Here is a 22,012-nt window from a genome sequence, read left to right as displayed (position 1 = left end):
CGTGGATATTCTGTCCCATGATCTAACGCTTTTCCCAGCGATGTCCTCTTCAGGTTCAGGCTCCTGCCTTTTTTTCTGAAGTTCATCTAAATCTATGTAATGACAGGTCTGTGTCACGTGACCAATCGAGGCGGTGCGTCTGCAGCCATCTCGAGCTCTTCGGCCTTCTGGAGGACGTTCCCTACCTTCTCTTCGTTTTCTCAGTCCACAGTGAGAGCTGCAACCCCACATGTCCTGTCAGCATCTCTGTCTCCAGAGACTGGAGTATTGCAGTGCCTTCCTTGACCAGGCGTTCCGATCGGGGCTTTCCTGTCCACACCGAGGGGATCATCAGAAGGATACATGCTTCGTTCACCAGGACGCAGCCCTGTGGCGAGGTCTGCCTGCGAGGGGTGGTCACTGTGGGTTGACTTTCATACCTTCTCTTGCTTTCCTGAAACCAAACACATCGACTGGCAATAAACTGGCCAGGGACGAAGTGCTTTCTCGGGACCCAAGGCGAAAAGAGAATACAACTGACCCCACGAGGACGGTGCTGGGCGGAATTTGTTCCAGCCAATTAGCTGAACTGGCATTCGGCCCTGCTTTGTGTCAGATGCTGGAAAAGGCGTTACAATTCGATTTCCCTGTCCTTATGGTAGAATAAGTGTCAATTGTCTTGTGTGCCCAATCGTGAGCTTACCACCCTTATTGCAGGCTTAATCCACATGCCAAGAAATTATATGGGGATCAAATGCATGCTGGCATTGGAGAATGCCTCCAGACTGTTCTCAATGGTAGGATTTCATCTGAAAATAAGTGCTGATTTACATGAATTTACATCTAAACTGCAAATTACAAAATTCCCCAGTGGAGAGCAAAAGGAGAGTTGAAGGCAGTGCACTTCCCCCCTTATCTCAAAAGCAGAGGACCCACTGGTGTTTCTCGGGGAAAACCCCCAAAGATGTCCCCCGTGCACAAAGTGTAAAATACTTGATTACGTACACCCAGGCCCTTTGTGTCCCCAGTGGTAACTCCGAGCTCTGGTCTTCCATTTGCACCTGATTTACGCGGCAGATACAGTCGGCCCTTCCCCACCGCCTGGTAACCAACCGCACAGGAGAAAGAGCAGGGCTGGGGGCGGGGCACTGGGTTTTCAAAGAGGTTGGCCAGGGTCATCTGGTCACTCCTGGGAGAGCAGCCCGCGATGTCTGTCGGATGCCTTTAGTTCGACATTCACATAGCAGCGGAGGCAGAGGCTACAGTGTCTGGAATCAGAACTGACATGGAAAGTAAGGGGAAGTGTGTGTGTGTGTGTGTGTGTGTGTGTGTGTGTGTGCGAATTATATGTGTGCACCAGCACCTGCAGCCAGTCTTTTGTACATTAAGTAACAGGCTGAATTCTTTGTGCCAGGTGAAAAGAAAATCTAGTTGTAAAATTCTGCTTTTTTTTTTTTTTCTTGAATGTTTATTTATTTTTGAGAGAGAGACAGAGCACGAACAGGGGAGGGGCAGAGAGAGAGGGAGACACAGAATCGGAAGCAGGCTCCAGGCTCCGAGCGGTCAGCACAGAGCCCGATACGGGGCTCGAACCCACAAACCGTGAGATCATGACCTGAGCCGAAGTCAGACGCTTCACCGAGCAAGCCACCCAGACGCCCCTGCTTTTTTTGTTGTTATTAAAGAAACCAGCCCACATATACAAACGGGTAACAGGCCGTATTCAGTACCTCCTGCCTTGGGTTTATCCCTTATGGCTCTCCGGGCACGGAACGCAGGCTCACTAGAGAAGTCTGCCAGGCCTTGCTGGGTGATAAAGGAAGCAGAAAATGGGGGTGCTAGGGTGACTTTGTTATTCTGGCAGCCACGCAGTGGGAGGGAGGTGCCTTTTTAATTAGGCATCATTTCTTCCTGCACACAAAATAAGTATTTAGACTGAAAATCTATGCCTGACCTTGAAAGGCTGTGTGTGGACTTGTTCGTACAGGCTGCAGGGGTACAAGCAGACGGGCGGCTGTCCCCACCAATGGGCATCGTCCCACGGCCGCACCGAGAGCTGTGCCTGAGAGACTAAGAGAAAAATTACCAGGTGTACTCACAACTGCAAAGAAAAGACCCCCCCCCCCCATTCCCGAAACCAGCCAGGGCGTGCCCGGTTGTAGTCTGACATAAAGGCGGGGAACCAATCAAGTTCTGCTGAATGGTTTGAAATAAAGGCGGGAACCAATCAAGTTCTGTTGAGCGTTCAAATGTAAATCTTAACCAACAACAGCTCTGTAACCTCTAAAAAATATCCCTAACTTGTTTGTGCCTGTCTATAAAAGAAGCTATAAGATCCTTACTCGGGGCCTCTTAGCATCACCGGCAACAAGTGCGCGGAGCACCGGGTTCGAACCTGCAATAAACGACCCTTGCCGCTTGGCTTTGATTCTGGACTCTGGTGGTTTGTTTTCGGGGGGGGTCTCTCGAATCGGGGCATATCATGCCGACAGGTGGGGCTGTCTTCCTCATGTTGCCCCTCTCTGGATTGTGTCCACCCGGGATCTCCAGAGCTGGGACGCCTAGAGGTCTCAAATTTCAGACACAGCCGCCCTCTGAGAAGAGGAGGAATCTGATGTTTGGAATGCCTAAGAAAAAGACAGGATGACTTTTAGCAAAACTTCGTTTTTTAGGAGTTACAGCATTTCCACGATTTTCTAGCCGGAGCTTCTGTTATTAAAAAGTAAACCCGCAGCTTTAAAAATATGAATGTTCTGGCGCTTGAAGTAACCGTAACCATATCGTATCTTCCCATACGTTCTAGGGTACCAGCCTGACCCAGTTCAAGTGCATCCCAGCCCTCAGCGTCCCAGAGAAACAGCGGTTCTTCCAACGTGGTGCCTTTTCTGCTGAGGGAGTCTCCATCCTTTCTGGTTAGTGGCCTGGAGCTTCAGGTCCCCTCCTGCGCCCAGAGAGACCAGACAGCCCGCCACAGCCACGCGGGGCAGGGCACAGGGATCTCCGGCCACAGGGTCAACAGGGCGTCCTTCTGAGGACACCAAAACTACGGGCTGCGGCCAGGGGGTCTTGGGGGTGTCCACCTGCCATTGTCCCAGATCACCAAGGGGCATTTGGCTGAGGGACGGGAGCTGATTCACGGGAGACATTTTATGTCTGAATTTGAGCTTTCACATCTTTATGGCCCGTTCAGACTTGCTCTTCTCCGGATTTGCTATTCAACTTTTTGCCCATTTGTCTTTTGCGTTGTCTTTTCTTCAGTGATTTATAAAGCTCCTTTTATTTTTTTGAATAGTGTCCTGGTTAAACTCCCGGTTCAGGAGCCCCACTGGGAAGGTATCACAGCTCTGCTGCTGCTCTGTGGCCGGACAACAACCCTCCTCCCCATGCCTCAGTCTTCTCATCTGTAGACTGGGGATAGGCATCCCCGTCTCACAGGGGCATGGAAAGACTTGTTAGGTAAATATAGATATTTCGAACACTGGGGTTGGTTACTTAGAACCATCATTTCTATTTATTTGGTTTGGGACATCTTAGAACTGGCCCCAGTGTTTAATTTTTACGTTAAAATTGTGTGTTCCTTTTTTATTTGAAAGCTTTCATTTTTCTGCCTCAGCTGGGGAAGGGTCCCTCTCCTTTCAATCATGATGCACCTGTACCAGAAAGTTTGTGGACTTCTTAACCCCACAAGTGCCATTTGCTCCTTAAAGCAGCGTCCCCTCCACTCCCCGCCTGCTTATGGTTCTGCCCTGCAGTTAGTTTCCATACTTTGTGCAGAGCTGAGCACATTTTCCCGGGGTTGGGCTTGCAGAATCCTGTGCAAGCCCTTCACAGCCAGGGTCCTGGGGCAGGATGAAGCCCTGAGATCCTAAGACTCCCTTCTTGTGTAACTCAGTAACTCCCTTCCTTGACGTGGGCGGGCTTACCGTATAAAGTGTGTGCAATTGGAAGTAATTTAAATGATAATTTTAATTTAATAGCACCAATGGTTTTCTCTTGGTTTAAAGTTTTGCTTCTGTTGTTGTTACTTTTTTCAAGTATTTAAATTTCTTTAATGTTTTGTTTTATTTTATTTTACTTTACTTTATTTTATTTTCTTATTTATTGAGGAAGAGAGAGAGAGAGAGCAGGAGCAGGGGAGGGGCAGAGAGAGAGAGGGAGACACAGAATCTGAAGCCGGCTCCAAGCTCTGAGCTGTCAGCACAGAGCCCGATTGGGGGCTTGAACCCATGAACCATGAAATCATGACCTAAGCAGAAGTCAGACGCCTAACTGACTAAGCCACCCAGGCGCCCCAACTTTTTTCAAGTATTTAAAAGGAAGCTTGCATCCGCAAAGAGCTTTCCAATTATTATCATGAGCTATTCTTTCTAGTATTTGCATGACAGGCAGTATGAAAACTCTTGTTTTGCATAAAATAAATTACTTAACTGTTAATACCAATACTTCGCCTTTTAGCAATGACTTTGTCCTATGCTTCCTCACTGCAGCTCATACTTTGATTTGTATCAATTTCTGACTAATCTTTGTAATTAACTGCTTTGGTAAGTAAAAGCAATGAAAATTAACCGAATTTCTTTGTGTTTAATTCCTGAATTACTGTTTTCACGGAGATTGCAAATCATTTTGGCAAATATACATTGTCATGCTTTTTATTGCCAATGACTCAAGAAATTAATGATTTAATTGATTAACTCTAATTAATGATGGTAATTGATATTGGCTGCCCCCGTGTTCAGATGAGTGGAAAGCACATGTTTCCATCTCATTGGATTTCATCATATTCTCTTCCATACTCAACGTGAAAAAAAAAAAAAATACCAGTCTCCAAAACAAAAGCCACTAATCCGTCATTCTGCCGGGACTGCATTGCTGATTCGTTTTAAACGAGACGTACTTATCTGCAATGCACACGTATTTTGTCTATAATTCTTCATGGCTTCGGGAGACACAGTGACAACGCCTTATAAAATGGCATTTGCTGTCAAGGCCAGGGTCTGGGGTCCACTCTTCGATACCCTCATGGAACTGACACAGAGTCTTGAGAAGCATAGAGCTTTCTGACCAGCTCGTTTTGACAGGTGTTGACTCTCTCCCCCACACCATTTTCGGTCACGCTCTTTGGTGGCCCTCCAGATCCCAAAACCTTTACAGTGTCCCTCTGGGGTCAAATAAACTCCGAACCTCTCAGTCCAGCCCTCGAGACCCTCCGCCACGGCGCGCGCTTCTGCCTGACCAGCTCTGTTTTACCCTGTTTCACTAGGTGTACTTCTCAGCTAGGCTTCTAGAACCACCAGTTCACTAGTCCCTCTAACGCTCTCCTCTCCAGGGGCTGCGGCTCAGCTCTGCTCACGTCGCTTCAGTCCGAGTCGATGAGAAATATGCAGACTTTGGAGAAAGAAGTCCAAAAGGTGAGCCTACCGCTTACGCTCTTCCATAACCTGGTCTCAGCCTGGCTCTCCACGACCATCACTCACTCTTCCACCGTCTCCTCGCCTCCACTGTCCGAACAGTTGGGCTGCACCTCACTTTCTTTTACCCAACCTTGTCCCACATGCCTTTGAAGTTCTGACACCTCCAGCTGATCACACACCCCCGGGGCATACGATGTGCAAATAGTTTCCATGGTGCTGGGCCCATCTCAGAAGCTCAACCTTTCCTGGGAAGATCTTTTCTGGATTTGAGTTCCCCTAGAGTTTCTCTTGCAGACCCTATAGTACTCCTGCATGCACCGTAATGGGCTGGGCTGCAGCGAGCAGCTCGACCCTCACCCCCGTGGTGCCGGCAGCTGGCAGCTCTCAGCTGAGAGCCACTCTGGCATTGGCTCCTGGCTGAAGAGACCTGCCTCGCCCATGGTCATATGCCATGCACAGGCCCAGCTCCCTCACACCAATAGGGACTTCTTAGTTCCAAAGCTCCCCACAGGATTGGCTAAGGCCTTTCTTGGGACCGCAAGACAGCTCAGCTCCCCATTCTGTCCATTCCTGCTGCCCTCCCTCTTTGTCAGGTGTGGATCCCAAAAGTACTTCCCAATTAACTTTCTGCACACAAATCTTCATTTCAGAGCCGTTTGCTGGGAAACTCAATCTGGAACATAGGACTCAGGACACTCCCCTTGGGGTCAGGGAACATCTCATGGCCCCTTTTCATGCTATGGAGAAAGTTTTGCCTTAAATATTGGAAGATTCTATTGATGTCTGTTAAATGGAGTTGATTAGTTGCGTAGCGAACAAAGATGAGAAACTTTATGAACTGAATGCCGACGGTGTTCTCTCTTCACACCGATAAACCAAGAAGGGTCAGCAAAACGACAGAAAGATCGAGTAAAACCCTAAATGCTGTTTCCATGTTCCCTAAGTCAACACCAAGAGTGTTCACCGTTTATAACTATTACCAGTGTCACCGTAAACCAAGGTAGCTTCTTCAAAACACACAGAGAAGCCAGAAACCTTCCTTGAGAGACAGAGCTCGTGCACTGACTGTTCTCATCTTCTTTTGCACTTTAATGTCTGAAAGGTAGCAGGTGGGCTGTACAAGTTCATTTGCATTTCGTCCTGAGAGGCCAGACTGGATCCTGGTATTCCCCGGGACGATCTACCCTCCACGCAACGGGGCTGGAAAACGCGTGCTGCTCCAGACTCCTGTTGTGAAATATTACGTGTGCAGGATTCAAAAGTGATTGTGGGATTTGCCCACACTGACGTGATTCTGGGGGCTCAGGGGGACATGCCGTAGAGTTGCCATCACACAAGAAACCAGTCAAGGTCTCACAGTTCACAGAGGACAAGGAAGTGTCAGACAAAAATGCCCAACGCTCGGTAACCTCAGCGAGTCCAGGCCTCAGTTTCCCTCCTTTCCACACAATGGACATGCTCAGCCGGTGGACCCTCTCCAGCGGTGGCGGGTCCCGATGTAATGACTACCAGCTGCCGTGCCCAGCACTTTCCACGGGCCAAGGTCAGTGCTGAATATTTCATATGCATCTACCTTGGCTCATTTAATTCTTGCAAAAGCCTGTGAGATGAGTACAATTATGGGTATTTTACAGAAGAGAAAATTGGGGCTTAGAGATACCAAGTAGTTGACTCGAGTCTACACTGCCAATAGGTAGAGCAGAGTGATGCCCAGTTGAGACCTGTACACTCACCTGCACTGCCTCCCTCGCTTCGGAAGTCCCCTCCATCCCCAGATTCCAACATCCAGCAAGACTAGGTATTATTCCTCGTGGCAGGAGAAGTTTCCTGTTGGTCATTTTCATGATGCGTCCCTCCATCTCGGGTGCCTAATGCACTGGAAGAAAGGAGGGGGCACGCAGGAGGGAAAGAAAAGAAGATAACGAGGTGTTTGGGTCGGTGTCCTAGTCTGTTTTTAAGAGAAAACCCAATGAGAGTAGGTATTATCAGGCATCTATGGCCGTAATAATACTGTGCAGCCACCGCAAAAATCTGAACTCCTATAACAACAAGGATTTATTGACCGACACTCCTGCGGGTCCCAGCTGGGCACAGCACAGGCTCCAGTCCATGTGTGTCTCTGCTCCTCCTCCTGACCCAGCATGTTCCTCTCGTGGCGATGACGAAGGCCAGGGAGCCAGCCCCGTGGCACCGGCATCTGCCAAGCCTTTGCCCACATCGCGAATGCCAATGTTCCACTGACCAAGAGAGAAGTCCCGGGGGTGTGAGGGCAGTGGGCGTGGTTCTGGACGACACCCAGATCTACCTGGAGGGCACGGCCGTGTCCCAGCATCACGACTATGTGCTGCCGTCTGTCCCACACACGCATCGTCCACCCTCCAGATTATTCCCACAACGTCCTCGGGCCGTCCCTCCCCTCAGCACCTGTGGTCGCAGTGGAGTCAACAAGCCACAGTAAATAGAGCAGCGTGTGAAACACGCTCCGATTGCAAACGCAAGATAAATATTTCAATTCGAAGCATAAAAGCATTTTCATTATTCATTGTTTTGAGCCATCCGTGCTTCTGCTCCCCTCTCTTCACACGATTCGTCAAGACCTGTCCTAGTTTTGACTTACGCCTTTGTCACATTTCAGGCCGATCCCCTTTCAAACATCTTGGCTGTGGTCAACCGTGCCAGACCAAACTAATAAAAATCGATGGGACTTATTCGTAGTGTCATTTTTCCAACATCAAATTCTCCCTCTTTTGACTGGTCCAAAACGTTACCATAGAGAAAAGAATTATTAAATGCATAGTGAGTAGACAATGATATTTGTGAGGATTTGTTAGCATGGTTACATTCATAAATGTTTCAGTGCTTTGAGTTTACATAACAGAAATGTTTATGACCGCACCTAGTACATAGAGAGGATAAAATGTAACCCTGCTAACTTCCAACCAGAGCCGTGGGAAGTAACGAATGGCTTCCTGTGGCTTGCTCTTAAAATACTGTTGTGTCACCGGTGACATCAGCCAGTGCCAATAAAAAAGGGATCCCATTTCTCCTAACACAGGGAGGCTGTGAGCGAGAGCCCGACAGGGAAGAGACAAGGCTGGGACCTAACAGCCATCACCTAGCGCGTCAGTGCAGTGGGGAAACGGAAAATGCTGGCAGAGGCAGGGCCAGTACTGCCTCGAGGGATCATGGAAGGGGGACCCACGGAGGGACCGCAGGTCCTCCGGCCCAGAGAGACTCTGGAGCTCAAGAGCCAGGCTGGCGGCAGCTCTGTGTGGTCCTGTCACCTGACTGCAGCCCAGATTCCCAGAGGACAGACCGTCTGGGTTGGAACTCGACCATGTGAAGCTTTGGGGAGTAACAGAGAGCTATCTGGGGTTCTCTGAAGTGAAGCAGAGGGAGTCACCTCAACATGCAGGCCGTCATGGGTGACGTCCAACCTCCCTCTTCCTTCCCCCGCCCGCAAAGGCAAAGTCATGTGGGTATTTGCTTTCGTTTTGTGACGCGTCCCGACACAATGTTACACATCAGGAAAGTGCCCCTCGGGTCTCCCGTCCCACTCCACCACCCTCAACTGTTAAGGATCCCTTTCTTAGTTGTTTTTTGGTTTTTGGTGTTTTTTTTTTTATTTTATAATAATGACAGCTGCTTTTCCGGAGCACGATTAACCAGGGTCTCTAGGTCTCTGGGCAGAAAGATGCAAAGAGCCGAGAAGTGAGGAAGAGTGACCATGCATCTGTCTGTAAGGAAAGCCCCCCACGCCTCCCAGGAGGACGAGGTAGTCATTCCCACGGCGTCCAAAGCTGTAGCCCAGGACGTGCAGATCCCGGTGGACACAGCTCGGAAGCAGAGGGACACGCGAGGCTAATGAAGCAAACGCGGACAAGAGCGTGAACGGTCGCCTTTGCCGGGGAGGCGAGGGGCACAGCTATGCTGGCTCCGCATTCACGTGGTGGCGGCCTGAAAGGGTCAGGTACAAAACAGCGGCCCCCGAGATGCCTGTGTGCAGAGGCGTGAGCCTCCACAATGAGCAAGATGGGTACAGGTCTCTGGGAGAAATGATGGGCGTGTTGTTGCACAAACACAAGGTGATACGCGTGTATGCGATCTTAAGATAGAAAGCAACTTGGATGGACGGGATGCCTGGGTGGCTCAGGCGGTTGAGTGTCTTACTTCAGCTCAGGTCATGATCTCACAGTCCAGGGGTTCGAGCCCTGCGTCGGGCTCTGTGCTGACAGCTCGGAGCCTGGAGCCTGCTTCGGATTCTCTGTCTCCCTCTCTCTCTGCCCCTCCCCTGTTCATGCTCTCTCTCAAAAATAAATTAACATTAAAAAAAATTTTTAAAAACTTGGATGGGGGCAGAGAACACATTTGATCCTGCAGTGTTTTCAGATATTAACGCTGGGCAATGACATTAATGTGTCAGTTTCACACAGGGTGAGCCTGGGAACCATGTCTAAGTGTGGCACTGGGAACCCCCCTCCCCAGCAGACCCCGAGCCTCCACACGGAAGGCAGGCAGCACCCGACGATTTGCAACTGCTACCCCCAAACTCACCTAAACGACACTGACAAGGGCCATTTCTCGTTTGGTAACAAAACAGAGAAGTCTAAATTTCAGAAATGGGCAGATACAAAGGAGAGAAGATCTCATGTGGAGGAAGATGTGGCAAACTAGCCGGAGGGAAACGATCGGCCTTGGCATGGAAGGAGGCACTGGCATTGGAAGAAAACAACACAGACGACGCCCTGGCAGGTCGGGAGGGTAACGGATCGCGCAGGAATAGGGCTCAGCCCTGCCGCCACGGGCGATGAATTCCCTCCCGAGGCACAGGGGGCAAGGCGTCTAGAATTAATGTGCAATGACAGCCCCTCATCGGGTCTTGGTAAGTCCATCTTGAAATAGTTTGTTCTCTTTTGAATCCCCTGTTATCTAAAGGAGCTTCAGACACTCGTGGGAAAGTCAGTACAGGAGGAGATTATGTGACCCTCGGATCCAGCTGGAACAGAGGCTTCCTTGGAGGGGAAGACGTGGAGAAGGACGAGAACAAAATCGCTCTTTTGGGGTAAAGAGAGTGTAACGTGGCCATGGATGCTGCTCCGGTTCAATGAGGACCTGAGTTTCAGCTCTTGCACGGTGGAGGGTGCCGTCGGGTCGTCGGTGCCAGCCTACGCCGGGTGGAACATTGAGAAATGGGGTTAGCCGGGTCCAGGCACCGGGAAAACACAGTCCTAGCAAACACGTAGAGACATACCAGCGACCGGCTCTCTGCTCTGCTCTAACAAGCCGCCTGAGACCACTGTTCCCAAACCTGTGTGCATCCTGGAATCAGCTTCAAAACCCCTGATGTGTGAGTCCCAAACCCAGAGACTGGGATTTCACTGGTGGGGGGAGGAGCCCAGCTCTGGGACTTTCAGAAGATTGACAGGAGATCTTCTAAGGTGGAAAAACAATTTTTTTTTTATTTGCTGGGTGTGGGCGGCAGGACGTCCCCAGAATGCACCGGGAGAGGCAGGAGTCGCAGTAGAAATGGCAGGAGTAAGGGTAGCAGGGGGTAATGGGTCACCCTCACGGATGGAACGACTCACACAAGCAGGGGCGCCCGCCGGACCCTTACCTACTTCAGAGAGTTATCTCGTGTTCTTATTAATGGCCCCCGATTTACAGACAAGCAGACGGAGCCAGGGGATGGTTCTGCCACCTGCCAGGGACAACCGAGCCAGAAACTGGAAGAGCTGGGTTCAAATCCAGCTTGGATGCTGACCCACAGGTGACTCTGCTCCCTCAGCACGGCCAGCTGCAGCCACCACTGTCCCCTCCAGGGCCACCCACACCCTGTCCCAGCTTTGCTCCCTCAGTGCTCCTTCTCCTCCCCATCCTGTGCTCTCAGTGAGCATGGGGGCCGTGGCTCTGAGCAGCTCCTGTCCCCATCAGCTGCCTCTGCTTCTCCTCCTGAGGACCTGGACCCCGAGGTCCCAGTGGCCTCATCGACTGGCCTTGTCTCTTGTTTCCACGTCTTTAAACCACCTCTGCCTCCATCTGTGGGTCGCACGTGGGCTCAGGTGCTGTGGCCTCCAGCCTGTGGCCAGTGACGTCTGCAGGCAGGGAGGTGACGCTTGCCCTACGTCCCCGTGCTGTCCCACAGTGCTGGAGCCCCCGGGGGTTTACAAGGAGCTCCTGGTGCACACCGAGCCTGCCTGTCCTCCTGTGCGGGGGCTCCTGCCCTGACAGGAGCCTTTTTACTTGTCAGGGTCCTTTTGTTTAACTAGAGGAGAGGGGCATCTAGTCTTTAATTAGTTACTATTCAGGGCAGGATTACACCATTCTGGGGTTCCAGAGCCCGTTAGAAAACTGAAATCTGGCACCCGCATTTGGTATGCTTCTCTCCCTGCTGGATGCAATTTACTTTCCTCGGAGCTCCATCCGCTACAAGACAGAACCCTGAGATGGTCACGGGGTGTGGAGCCCCCACGCTTGCCCGGCAGCAGGGGTAGACAGAGCCCGGCTCGGAAATCTGGACGGGCTGCTGGGAGGCATCCTGGCATGCGGGGTACAGCGTGGCCAGCTCACTCTGAAAAGCGCAGATGCTGTCCTAGGCAAAGAAACCCATCCCGCATCCAGGACCAGATTCCGGAACTGGAGAAGCCCCTAGAAGGAGGTGTTAATCTACTATCAGAAGGCATTATATGTGCTGGCGTGTCACAAGCTTCTTCCACGTGCAGAAAACTCTGGTTTTCTGAGGCTCATGGGTGGTGTGGATCGCTGACCCCTGGGAACCCTGCTGATGGCAGAGAGAAGGAGCTCGAACCTCCCTCCCCCCCACCCCGGAGACCCAGAAGCTTGCCCAGCGTGAGCTGTGGAATCTGACCAGATTCTAAACCCGCTCTCCCAAAGCCGCCTCCTCCATGTGGCAAACAGCCAGGCACCCCTGCCCGGGCCCACCTCCCACAGCCCTCTGCGGGGTCCCCTCCAGCCTCTCCTCTTGGCCTCTCCCCTGGGCTCACGACCTGGGGAGGAAACGGTGGGGGGTGGACCGTGGCCACATGTTCCGGAACAGGAAGAACGCAGTGGTTTCCCTGGCTTCCAGAAGACCCCGAGTGCTCACCCTTGGCTGCTGACACCTACCTGCCTGGACCCTACTCTGGGCTCAGGTGGCAGAGCACGTCCTGCTGGGCCTGAGTCCCAGATGGTGAGGGACACGTACATTCTAGAGCCTAGAGGAAACGCCGGGCCTGCACTGTTCTTTTCTCTCTGAAAACTTGCAGCCGTCTGGCTTCAGAGTATAGGAGTGTGTTCGGGGCCAATGGCAGAAAACGGGGGAGTGGGTGGGGTGCAGCTGCTGCTCCCTGAGGAGGCCTCACCCCTGCTCAGTCTTGGCCCTCTCCCCACCCCTCTGCACTGACAGCACGGAGCCTGCTTGGGATTCTCTCTCTCCCTCTCTCTCTCTGTCCCTCCCCCACTCATGCTGTCTCTGTCTCTCTCAAAATTAAACAAATAAACTTAAAAAAAAAAAAAAAAACACAGGGGCACCTGGGTGGCTCAGTCGGTTGGGCGCCCGACTTCAGCTCAGGTCATGATCTCATGGCTCGTGAGTTCGAGGCCCGTGTCAGGCTCTGTGCTGACAGCTTGGAGCCTGGAGCCTGCTTCAGATTCTGTGTCTCCCTCTCTGTCTGCTCCTCCCCCATTCATGCTCTGTCTCTCCCAAAAATAAATAAACGTCAAAAACAATTTACAAAGCAAACAAACAAACACAAAACAATCAGGAATTGCTCTGGGGTGGGCAGTTCCCTGTGCAGAATGAACAGGTCCCGCAGAAAGTGCTAGCAATGAACAGCTCAAGCCAGAGGAAGAGGTTCTCTCTCCCCTGGAAAGCTGAGCAAGCCCCCCACCCCCACACTGGACATGGAAGCTTCCTACAAGGCACAAGGAGACCCTGGGCTTCTAGGACGGTGCCAGCAAGGACCTGCCCCTTCGACAGCAACTGAAGGCGTGTGTCCTTCGTGCACCCGGGGGAGTAGTGGCGGGGCGGGGGGGAGATGGCCCGCCTTTGCAGGCAGCCCTTTAGGACCCCATCTGGGAGGTGGCCCCCCACCAAGGCCCTCCACTAGGCAGTACGGTCAGCTCAAGGCCAGGGCTGGAATCTCTGTCCCACCGCACTCTTGACTCTCCTCGTCAAATCAGGGGCTGTCCCTTAACTCTGGGATGCTGGGTGGTCCCGGCCACCCATCTATGCCTCTCCTGTGGGGTAGGTGGAAAATGACCATGGCACATCCCATGGACCCTGCTTCCTGGAAGGGGGTCATCAGTGCCCACCAGCCATCAGTGGTCACCCAGCAAGAGAGTTGCCTGTCCCCTCCCTGGTCACAGAAGGCTGCCTGCATTGCCGTCTCTTGTTCCCTGTCCCGGGGGGGGGGGGGATTTCGGCACCTCTTCTCCCTTTAGTACCCTCTCCCCCTCCCCGGGGGCAGCCCCGTCCTGCAGCTGTTCCCTGACTACCCCAACTACCTCTCCCTCCCGCTCACCCCAGCAAAGCCCCGGGACTCTGGCCCTGGACAGATCAACACAGAGAGACTGAGAGGTTTCTGGAACCACAGGCTGGGAGCATGGGCTACAAAGGGCTCAAGCCCCAGGTACGGTAACTAGACCAGGGCGAAGTAACCGTCAGATGGTTGTACCAACTCTGTGGTTCCAAGTGGCTGATTTCCAAATGGCCCCCGGGGTCCACAGCATGAGCTGTGACAGCAGACAACGGGCAGCAGGTGTCCATCCTGTGGAAGCACTTAGGGACACAGGCCATAGGACCAACTTTTCCTTGCCAGGATTGTTAATTTTTCATCCCATTGACACACAGAGAGTCAACACCTCCGAAACATTTTTTAGTCAGCACCTTCAAAGCATGTGGATCAACCTAGAATGTTCCAAAGGACAGTCCTCTACCAAGTATGGTGAAACTCGAAGAAGTATCCAGGTTGTATGTTCACATGGGGTACTTCTGTTCTCTCCTGGGATGCCACTCGGCTTTCCTGCCAGCTGCTGAGACCAGCATTTTCATCTTGCCTTTAGAGACAGAAAAGCTGACGCCAACCCAGGGAGCTGCCTGAAGTCACTCCAGTACTAGAGGGACCCACGTAATCCCGTGAGGCTGGGGATCCAGGGGGAGGGACAGATGACCAAGGCATATGCTGTTATGACAAATAGCAGAGGGCAATATCTTTTCAAAGAAAAATGACCTTTGTCAAAAAGAGATGGGGGGAGAGAGAGAGAGAGAGAGAGAGAGAGAGAGAGAGAGAAAAGACCTCAAGGTAAGCCAATTATATTTTCCAAAAATGACCACAGCAACTTTTCTCATCGTACAACCTCTTTTAGAACCTCCTGCTTCACTGAGAGTTGGAGTCCGGTCTCCTTTCTCTCTGTACCTGGCCGTGTTTTCACAGATGCAGCAGAAAACAACATGTGGCAGGAACCCACAGAGGACTTCAGGTCCCAGAAGGTGGTATGGACTGTGCTCAGCTCCCTCTCTCATCTGCTCCCTCTCCCTCACGAGAGGGGCTTTGGAGCCCTCCGAAGGTGGGGAATCAGCGGCCGAGCTAGAGGGACCATGTGGAGAGACCACCAATGACTGTGGCCCCCAGCTGTCGGGGTGTCCCCATCCCGGGCGGCACACACGGGAGCAAATCTGAGATGACCCCGGCAACGTACAGTAAACATTTTTAAATATAAATATCGTGGACAGGGGGGCGCCTAGTGGCTCAGTCGGTTAAGCGTGCGACTTCGGCTCCGGTCATGATCCCGCAGTTCGTGAGTTCGAGCCCCGCGTCGGGCTCTGTGCTGACAGCTCAGAGCCTGGAGCCTGTTTCAGATTCTGTGTCTCCTTCTCTCTCTGCCCCTCCCCTGTTCATGCCCTGTCTCTGTCTTTGTCTCTGTCTCTCTCAAGAATAAATAAACATTAAACATGTGTTTAAAATATCGTGGGCAGGGAGATCAGAGGAACCCGGCATGTGAGCAGACACCCTGCTGCTGACACACAGGGCACGATCCTGACCTGGGTGACCACGGGCCTCACCACAGGAAGAGCTCAAGCAGCCACATTCCCTGGGAGCTAGGTTCTGGGGGAGGTCTCTGCCCGGGGCTGAGGTGACCACGGGGAAGGTTGAGGGGGCTCAGCCATCATCAGGGAATGAAGTGAGGATCGTTCGCGAATTTCTGTATCCAGCACGGTTATGGTGTGATGCTACACATCAGCGGATCCTGACCTGCTTTTCTTTTATGAAATCTCACAAATGCTCAGCAAATAAGCAGCAAGAATGGCTGTTTTTCTTTCTCAGCTAAAAGCTACGGAATAAGCTTGTGGTTCCTAAATTTGCAAATGGCACCCACGATGCACGGAGTGAGTGGCAACTTGTTACCTGCTACCCTTTTGTGCGGAGGTATTATTTGTGGCAGGAAGCTGGTGTCGTACTGTAGCCTTCAACTTAGTAATGGAAAGGCTGTGCTGGATAAAACACTTTGGGCTCCCTGAGAGACACAGTGAAATAAGTCATCTGTGGGCCCAGTAGAAATAGCTGACACAAAGCGATAGTTTTCGTAAAGCTCACATACACAGGGTGAGGGGTGCTTCTGGAACTGCTGTGTGAGGGGGTTGGTTATTAAAGAGCTCTCAGTGCCCAGGCATCATCCTGCTATGAAGGAAAGCTGTTTCGTCTTTTAAATAGAATGGACACAGTCATCTTAGGTGATTTGGAACTCTCAAAAACAAGAAGAGAAAAGGTACTCAAGCACCCACATTTGCCTCTCTTCTTCCTGCTGAGACACCAATAAGGCTAGGGTAAAATGATTACCAGACAGAGAGAGAGAGAGGACACAAGAAGGCAGAGGAATAAGCTCATAACGACAAAAAGAACAGGAAGGAACTCATCAACAAATGAAAAATTCCAACACATTTCAGGAAGCTTAAAAAGTGATAACACAGAACAGAACATCATGACCTGAAAGTTGGAGAGGGGATAAAGCAGAGGGTAAGGGTCACAAGAGCACTAATGGCAGTGATTGCAGCAACCACATTAGTGGCACACATCAAGTGAGGGTCATGTCCGTGCACAGTCAGATCTTTGACACATACTCCCACATCCAGTGCTCACAACAACCCAAAAGATCAGGGTTGAAAAGATGGGGGCACAGAGGGGCTGTGTAACTTGCCCAAGCTCCTGGGGCCAGTAAGCACAGAAGCCAGGATGGGTGCCCAGGAGGTCTGGCTTCTGATTTCATGTTTTGTCCTGAAAAGGGAGATAGTGTCATGCTCAGAACCTAGAAGAAGCTCTAGACCAAAGGTTGCAAGCATCCTGCAATGATGGTATGGAAGGAAAAACAACAACACAACAAAAGCGATAGAGGAGGGAAGAATCAAAAGTCCAACTGTAAAATGTCTGCCTGAGTTGGCCCTCCCATTCCCTGCCCAGATGTTGGTGTAAACAGAGCTCCAGCGTTCCGGACTCCTCCAGGCAAAGAGGATAAGATAGATGTATGGATGGAAGGAAGGAAGGATGGATGGATGGATGGATGGATGGATGGATAGATGGATGGATGGAAGGATGGATGGATGGATGCATGGATGCATAGATGCATGGATGCATGGATGGAAGGATGGATGGATGGATGGATGGAAGGAAGGGTGGATGGATGCATGGATAGAAGGATGGGTGGATGGAAGGATGGATGGATGGATGGAAGGACGGAAGGATGGATGCAGGATGGAAGGATGCACGGATGGATGGATGGATGGATGGATGGATGGACAGATGGATGAATAAATGGATAGATGAAGGGATGGATGGACAGACGGATGGACGGACAGACAGATGGATGGATGAATGGATGGATGGAAGGATGGATGCATGGATGCATGGATGCATGGATGCATGGATAGAAGGATGGATGGATGGATGGATGGATGGATGGATGGATGGATGGAAGGGTGGATGGATGCATGGATAGAAGGATGGGTGGATGGAAGGATGGATGGATGGATGGATGGACGGAAGGATGGATGCAGGATGGAAGGATGGATGGATGGATGGAAGGATGCACAGATGGATGGATGGATGGATGGATGGATGGATGGATGGACAGATGGATGAATAAATGGATAGATGAAGGGATGGATGGACAGACAGATGGACGGACAGACGGATGGATGAATGGGTGGGTGGATGGATGGATGGACGGATGGATGGAAGGGTGGATGGATGCATGGATAGAAGGATGGGTGGATGGAAGGATGGATGGATGGATGGATGGATGGACGGAAGGATGGATGCAGGATGGAAGGATGGATGGATGGATGGATGGAAGGATGCACAGATGGATGGATGGATGGATGGATGGATGGATGGATGGACAGATGGATGAATAAATGGATAGATGAAGGGATGGATGGACAGACAGATGGACGGACAGACAGATGGATGGATGAATGGGTGGGTGGATGGATGGATGGATGGTTGGATGGAAGGATGGATGGATGGATGGATGGAATGAAGGATGGATGCATGGATGGAAGGATGGATGGATGGATGGATGGACGGATGGATGAATAAATGGATAGATGAAGGGATGGATGGACAGATGGATTGACGGACAGACAGATGGATGGATGAATGGGTGGATGGATGGATGGATGGATGCATGGATGAATGGGTGGATGGATGGATGGACAGATGGACAGAGAGGGAATTAAACCTTCCCCCAAATCAGCCATCCACGCATTTACTTGAAAGTAATCCCTGTTAGTCAACAAGCCTCCTCAACATACACAGAACTCTCTGGAAGTTTTCATATTCACAAGCCATAATTCTACACATAATAGCAGTGGAGGGGTGTCTGGGTGGCTCAGCTGGTTAAGCATCAGGTTCTTGATCTCAGCTCGGGTCTTGATCTCAGGGTTGTGAGTTCAAGCCTTGCACTGGGTTCAGGGCTCTGCACTCAGCATGAAGATTACTTAAAAATAAAAAAATAGCTAAGGAAATTTATAACAGCTATAAATCAACCCACCCTGCCATCCTTAAAATAACTATCTTGTAAGGATTATGAGGCATATAAAGAAAATCAGCAGAAGGAAAGAAAAGGGACAGATAAAGACTAAAAACTCAAATGACATTGGGGAGAGGTGTGGGGGAATGCGATACTTCAGAGAAGAACTGTCTTCCCAAAATAAAGCCCCTCTATTAAATTTCTCAGAGTGATTTTAAAAATCACTGTATTCATCAAATATGCTGTCCCTGCTTGCTCTCTCCTTTCTTTCGGTTCTATATTCCAACGTCACCATACAAGCGGGGCACACGAGCTCAAGAATGTGAAATGTAGGGGAAAAGTGGAGACAGAAGAAAGTCCTAATGGCCATTTGAAAGTAACACTGAGGAGGCTGGTGAACTCTCACAAGAGAAGTTTCCAGAAGCTTTGAGGTTCTACCACAAACACAGACAAAATCTATACCCAAAGCACAATATTGACTCTCCCTTTGAAGTGAATGCCACCTGTCCCTTCCCTCCAAGCCTCCTGTTGTCATCACTGTAATCCAGACCCCTTACGTCTTCCTCCACTGGATGATCCCAGGATTCCCCAAGTTCCAGGCTCTGCCTTTCCTCTGCTGATCTCCCCCATGACCAGAAGGAAACCACAGCCCAACCCCCCTTCCCAGAAATCAATGCCACTCTCTTCACAGGGTCCCACAGGCTGATGTGTCCTCCCTCCTTCTTCCCTCCATGTGTGTCCCTGGATGCCTGCAGCCAACACCAGCTGGGCCACACCACCGACCACTTTCTCGTGCGTGTGATTCTCTGTCACACGCGTGTTGGTGCTTCTCTGTGCTCATGGATCCCTGGTCTTACAGAGCTGGTGAGCAGGCGGTATCCAATTAAGATTTGTTAACTAGCAGAATGTCAGCAGTAGAAAAGAGGAAATATTTCATTGTTACCTTTCAGTTCAATCACCTGTCAATACATTAGATGAATGTATGTTTCCTATTTTAATTACAGGCTCCACCGCTCATTTCCGCGATTTTTCATTCTTCGATTTTTATAGCCATCTTAGATGTTATTTGGGTGTTACTAGATGACCAAATTCCCTAAAATGATACTGCACATCCAAGTGTTTCTGGATGGTCAGGAAACCACAGTGCCTGGGGGAAATGGAAGAGAAAATACAGGCAGTCCAGCTGGGAGCCCTTGGCTGGGTTTGGCCATCAGGTGCGTGAAGATCAGCGTTCTGTGAGGAGGGCGGAGTGGATCTGAGCGTTCAAATGTCAGCCTCGTGACTTCCCCATCCGTGCAAGCCGGGAGGGCGCTCGGTGGCCCCCAACTCTAAGCCTTACATCAAGGACGCTGACAGTAGTTGGTTCCTCCCCGGGTCTAATGAGCAGCTCTGGGAGAGGGAAAGGAAAGTCCTGGTAATTCTCACCAACGCCTCCTGTGCTTTTAATCAGCTCTAAGAAGCTTCCTGTGAAAATTGGCACTAATTACACATCCCTCAGAAACAGGGCTGGGTTTACTGCAGCTCTGCACCAACCAGTCTGTAAACGGGAGTGTTACTTCCTTCTGCATGGGGAGGGTAGCTGCCTTAGCGGTGGGACAGAGCAGGGGTGTGAGGGTCGCACAGGAGAGGCGCCTGACCAAGCTGTGAGAAGCCAGAGGTGAGCAGGCAATGCAGCGCGGTGGCGTAGGGGGGCAGCTCTCACAACCCCGCTGGCCCCCCCCCCCCAAAACAGCCCAGCCTCACCGATCCCCAGAACCAAATGCAGCCCATGGCAGTCTTCCTGGGAGCCAAACTGGCAACTGCTGTAACTTTTTTCTGACCCCGAAGCTCACATCTAAGAGATGAAATCCCTGCTTCTGGTGTCAGTGGCCCCTGCACCGGCTGGCCTGCCTCACAGAGGCCCTGGGTCATCCTTTAGGGCACTTGGCTCTCCTCTTCCGCCCAGACACTCCCCGGGGGCATCCTAGAGGCCGGCATTGTCACCAGACCCCATTCAAGGTTGTCCCACAGGGCACACCAATGGGAAGATTGCTCTGCTAGGCTCACTTGAAGCTTTGTGTCTTCCGGTCCAGCAACGCCGTAGGGAGGGCAAGACAGAAGCATCTCGCGATCTGTCCCTCATTTCAGAACCCCCCCCCCCCCATCTACAATTGACCCACTAATTATCCTAGGGACCGAGTCTCATTGCAACTGCTTATTGAGATACAGGACCAACTCCTCCCTGGGATGTCCAAGGACCTGTAGAAGGGGGCCCCAGAAAAACATCCAGTTCCATCATATTTTGGACTGAGTTGTGTTCCCCAAATTCACACGTCGAAGCCCTGACACTTAGTGCCTCAGACGGTGAGTGCATTTGGAGACAGGGCCTTTAACCAGGAAGTTCTGTCAAGATGAGGCTGTTGGGCAGGGCCCTACTCCAGCGTGACTGGTGTCCTCGCAAGAAGAGGGCACACAGAGGAGACTCAGGGGCCGGACACATAGAGAGGAGACCCTGTGGGGAGGCAGCAAGAGGGGGCCATCTGTGCACCCAGGAGAAGCCAGCCCTGCAGACTTCTCACTCAGGGACTTGCAGCCTCCAGGGCCAGGAGAACGTAAAGGTCTGTGCAGAAGCGGCCGGGACTCGGTGCTTCGTGACGACTGTCCGAGCACACTGGGCCATGTCATTACCTGCACACACCCGAACGCCAGCAAACCTGGCTGCGCATCCTTTCCAGGCGACGTCAGACTTCGCTCCTCCTCTTATCCTTTCTTAAACCACACATCCCTGTCGATGTGCTGGAACCTCTGTCCCCAAAGTGTGTCAGAGCTGCCACTGCTTCATGCTGTCGATCATCCCGGGAGGTTTCTCACGTCCCCGTGGATGCCCGAGTAACCTGGGAGAATCCTACACTAACTCATTCCTGGAACAAACGTATTTACTCACTCACTGGAGTGACAGGTGTTCACGGAGCCCACATCCAGGCTCAGTGCGGTATCACGGATTAAAGATACAAGTTGCTGGCTCCCTTGGCCCACACCCCTCCTCAGTTCTTCCGCATGGACCGTGTCTCACACTCCCTTCTACAGCTGGCCCCAACACTGCTCAGCCCCACGGTGGGCATGCATACAACAGCCTTCACCTTCATCATCCAGGACCCCCTTCTTCTGAGGGCAGCAGCCCCTGGAGGGATCTCCTCCTCCCGCTTCCCCAGATGGTTCTCGTAGGAGTCGCCGGATACCTGGGTGCCCTGCCCACCTCCAGCACCCCCAAGTTTCATTCTGGGTTTCCTGATCTGGGACCAGTGGTCACATCTTGGTGGCCTCTCTCAGTGGCTAAAATAGTAAGATGTGCAGGCCAGGTGCTCCCCTCCGCCATGATGAGCAGAGAGACAGAAGTTCTGAGAGAAGAGGGAGCAAGAGGGTTGGGGTGGGAGGGAGAGACACCAGCCCGCAGGGCAGCAGTGGATGGGAGGGGCTGGAAGAGAGAGAGTCCTGGTGGGTTCGATGCTGGGTCCCCCAGGCCCTAAGCTCCTGCTTCCTTTCTAATTCTACTTCTCTGTCGCTCCTCAGGTGTCTAAGACCCCATTCACATACCTCCAATGATTCGCTCTTTATTGTAA

General features: G+C 51.5%; 1 protein-coding gene across 1 annotated transcript in view; it reads right to left on the bottom strand.

The window, feature by feature from the left end:
* Positions 1-9,688: 9,688 nt before the first annotated feature.
* Positions 9,689-22,012, bottom strand: part of MED10 (mediator complex subunit 10) — a 181,263-nt gene continuing 168,939 nt past the window's right edge. Inside the window, exon 5 of the mRNA XM_045442590.1 lies at positions 9,689-10,555. Within this exon, the coding sequence (XP_045298546.1) occupies positions 10,331-10,555 (225 nt within the window). The 3' untranslated portion in view covers positions 9,689-10,330. The remainder of the gene's footprint in view (positions 10,556-22,012) is intronic.

The sequence above is a fragment of the Leopardus geoffroyi genome, chromosome A1 (genome assembly GCF_018350155.1).
Source record: "Leopardus geoffroyi isolate Oge1 chromosome A1, O.geoffroyi_Oge1_pat1.0, whole genome shotgun sequence".
Lineage (NCBI taxonomy): Eukaryota > Metazoa > Chordata > Mammalia > Carnivora > Felidae > Leopardus > Leopardus geoffroyi.
This window is presented reverse-complemented; position numbering and strand designations above follow the sequence as displayed.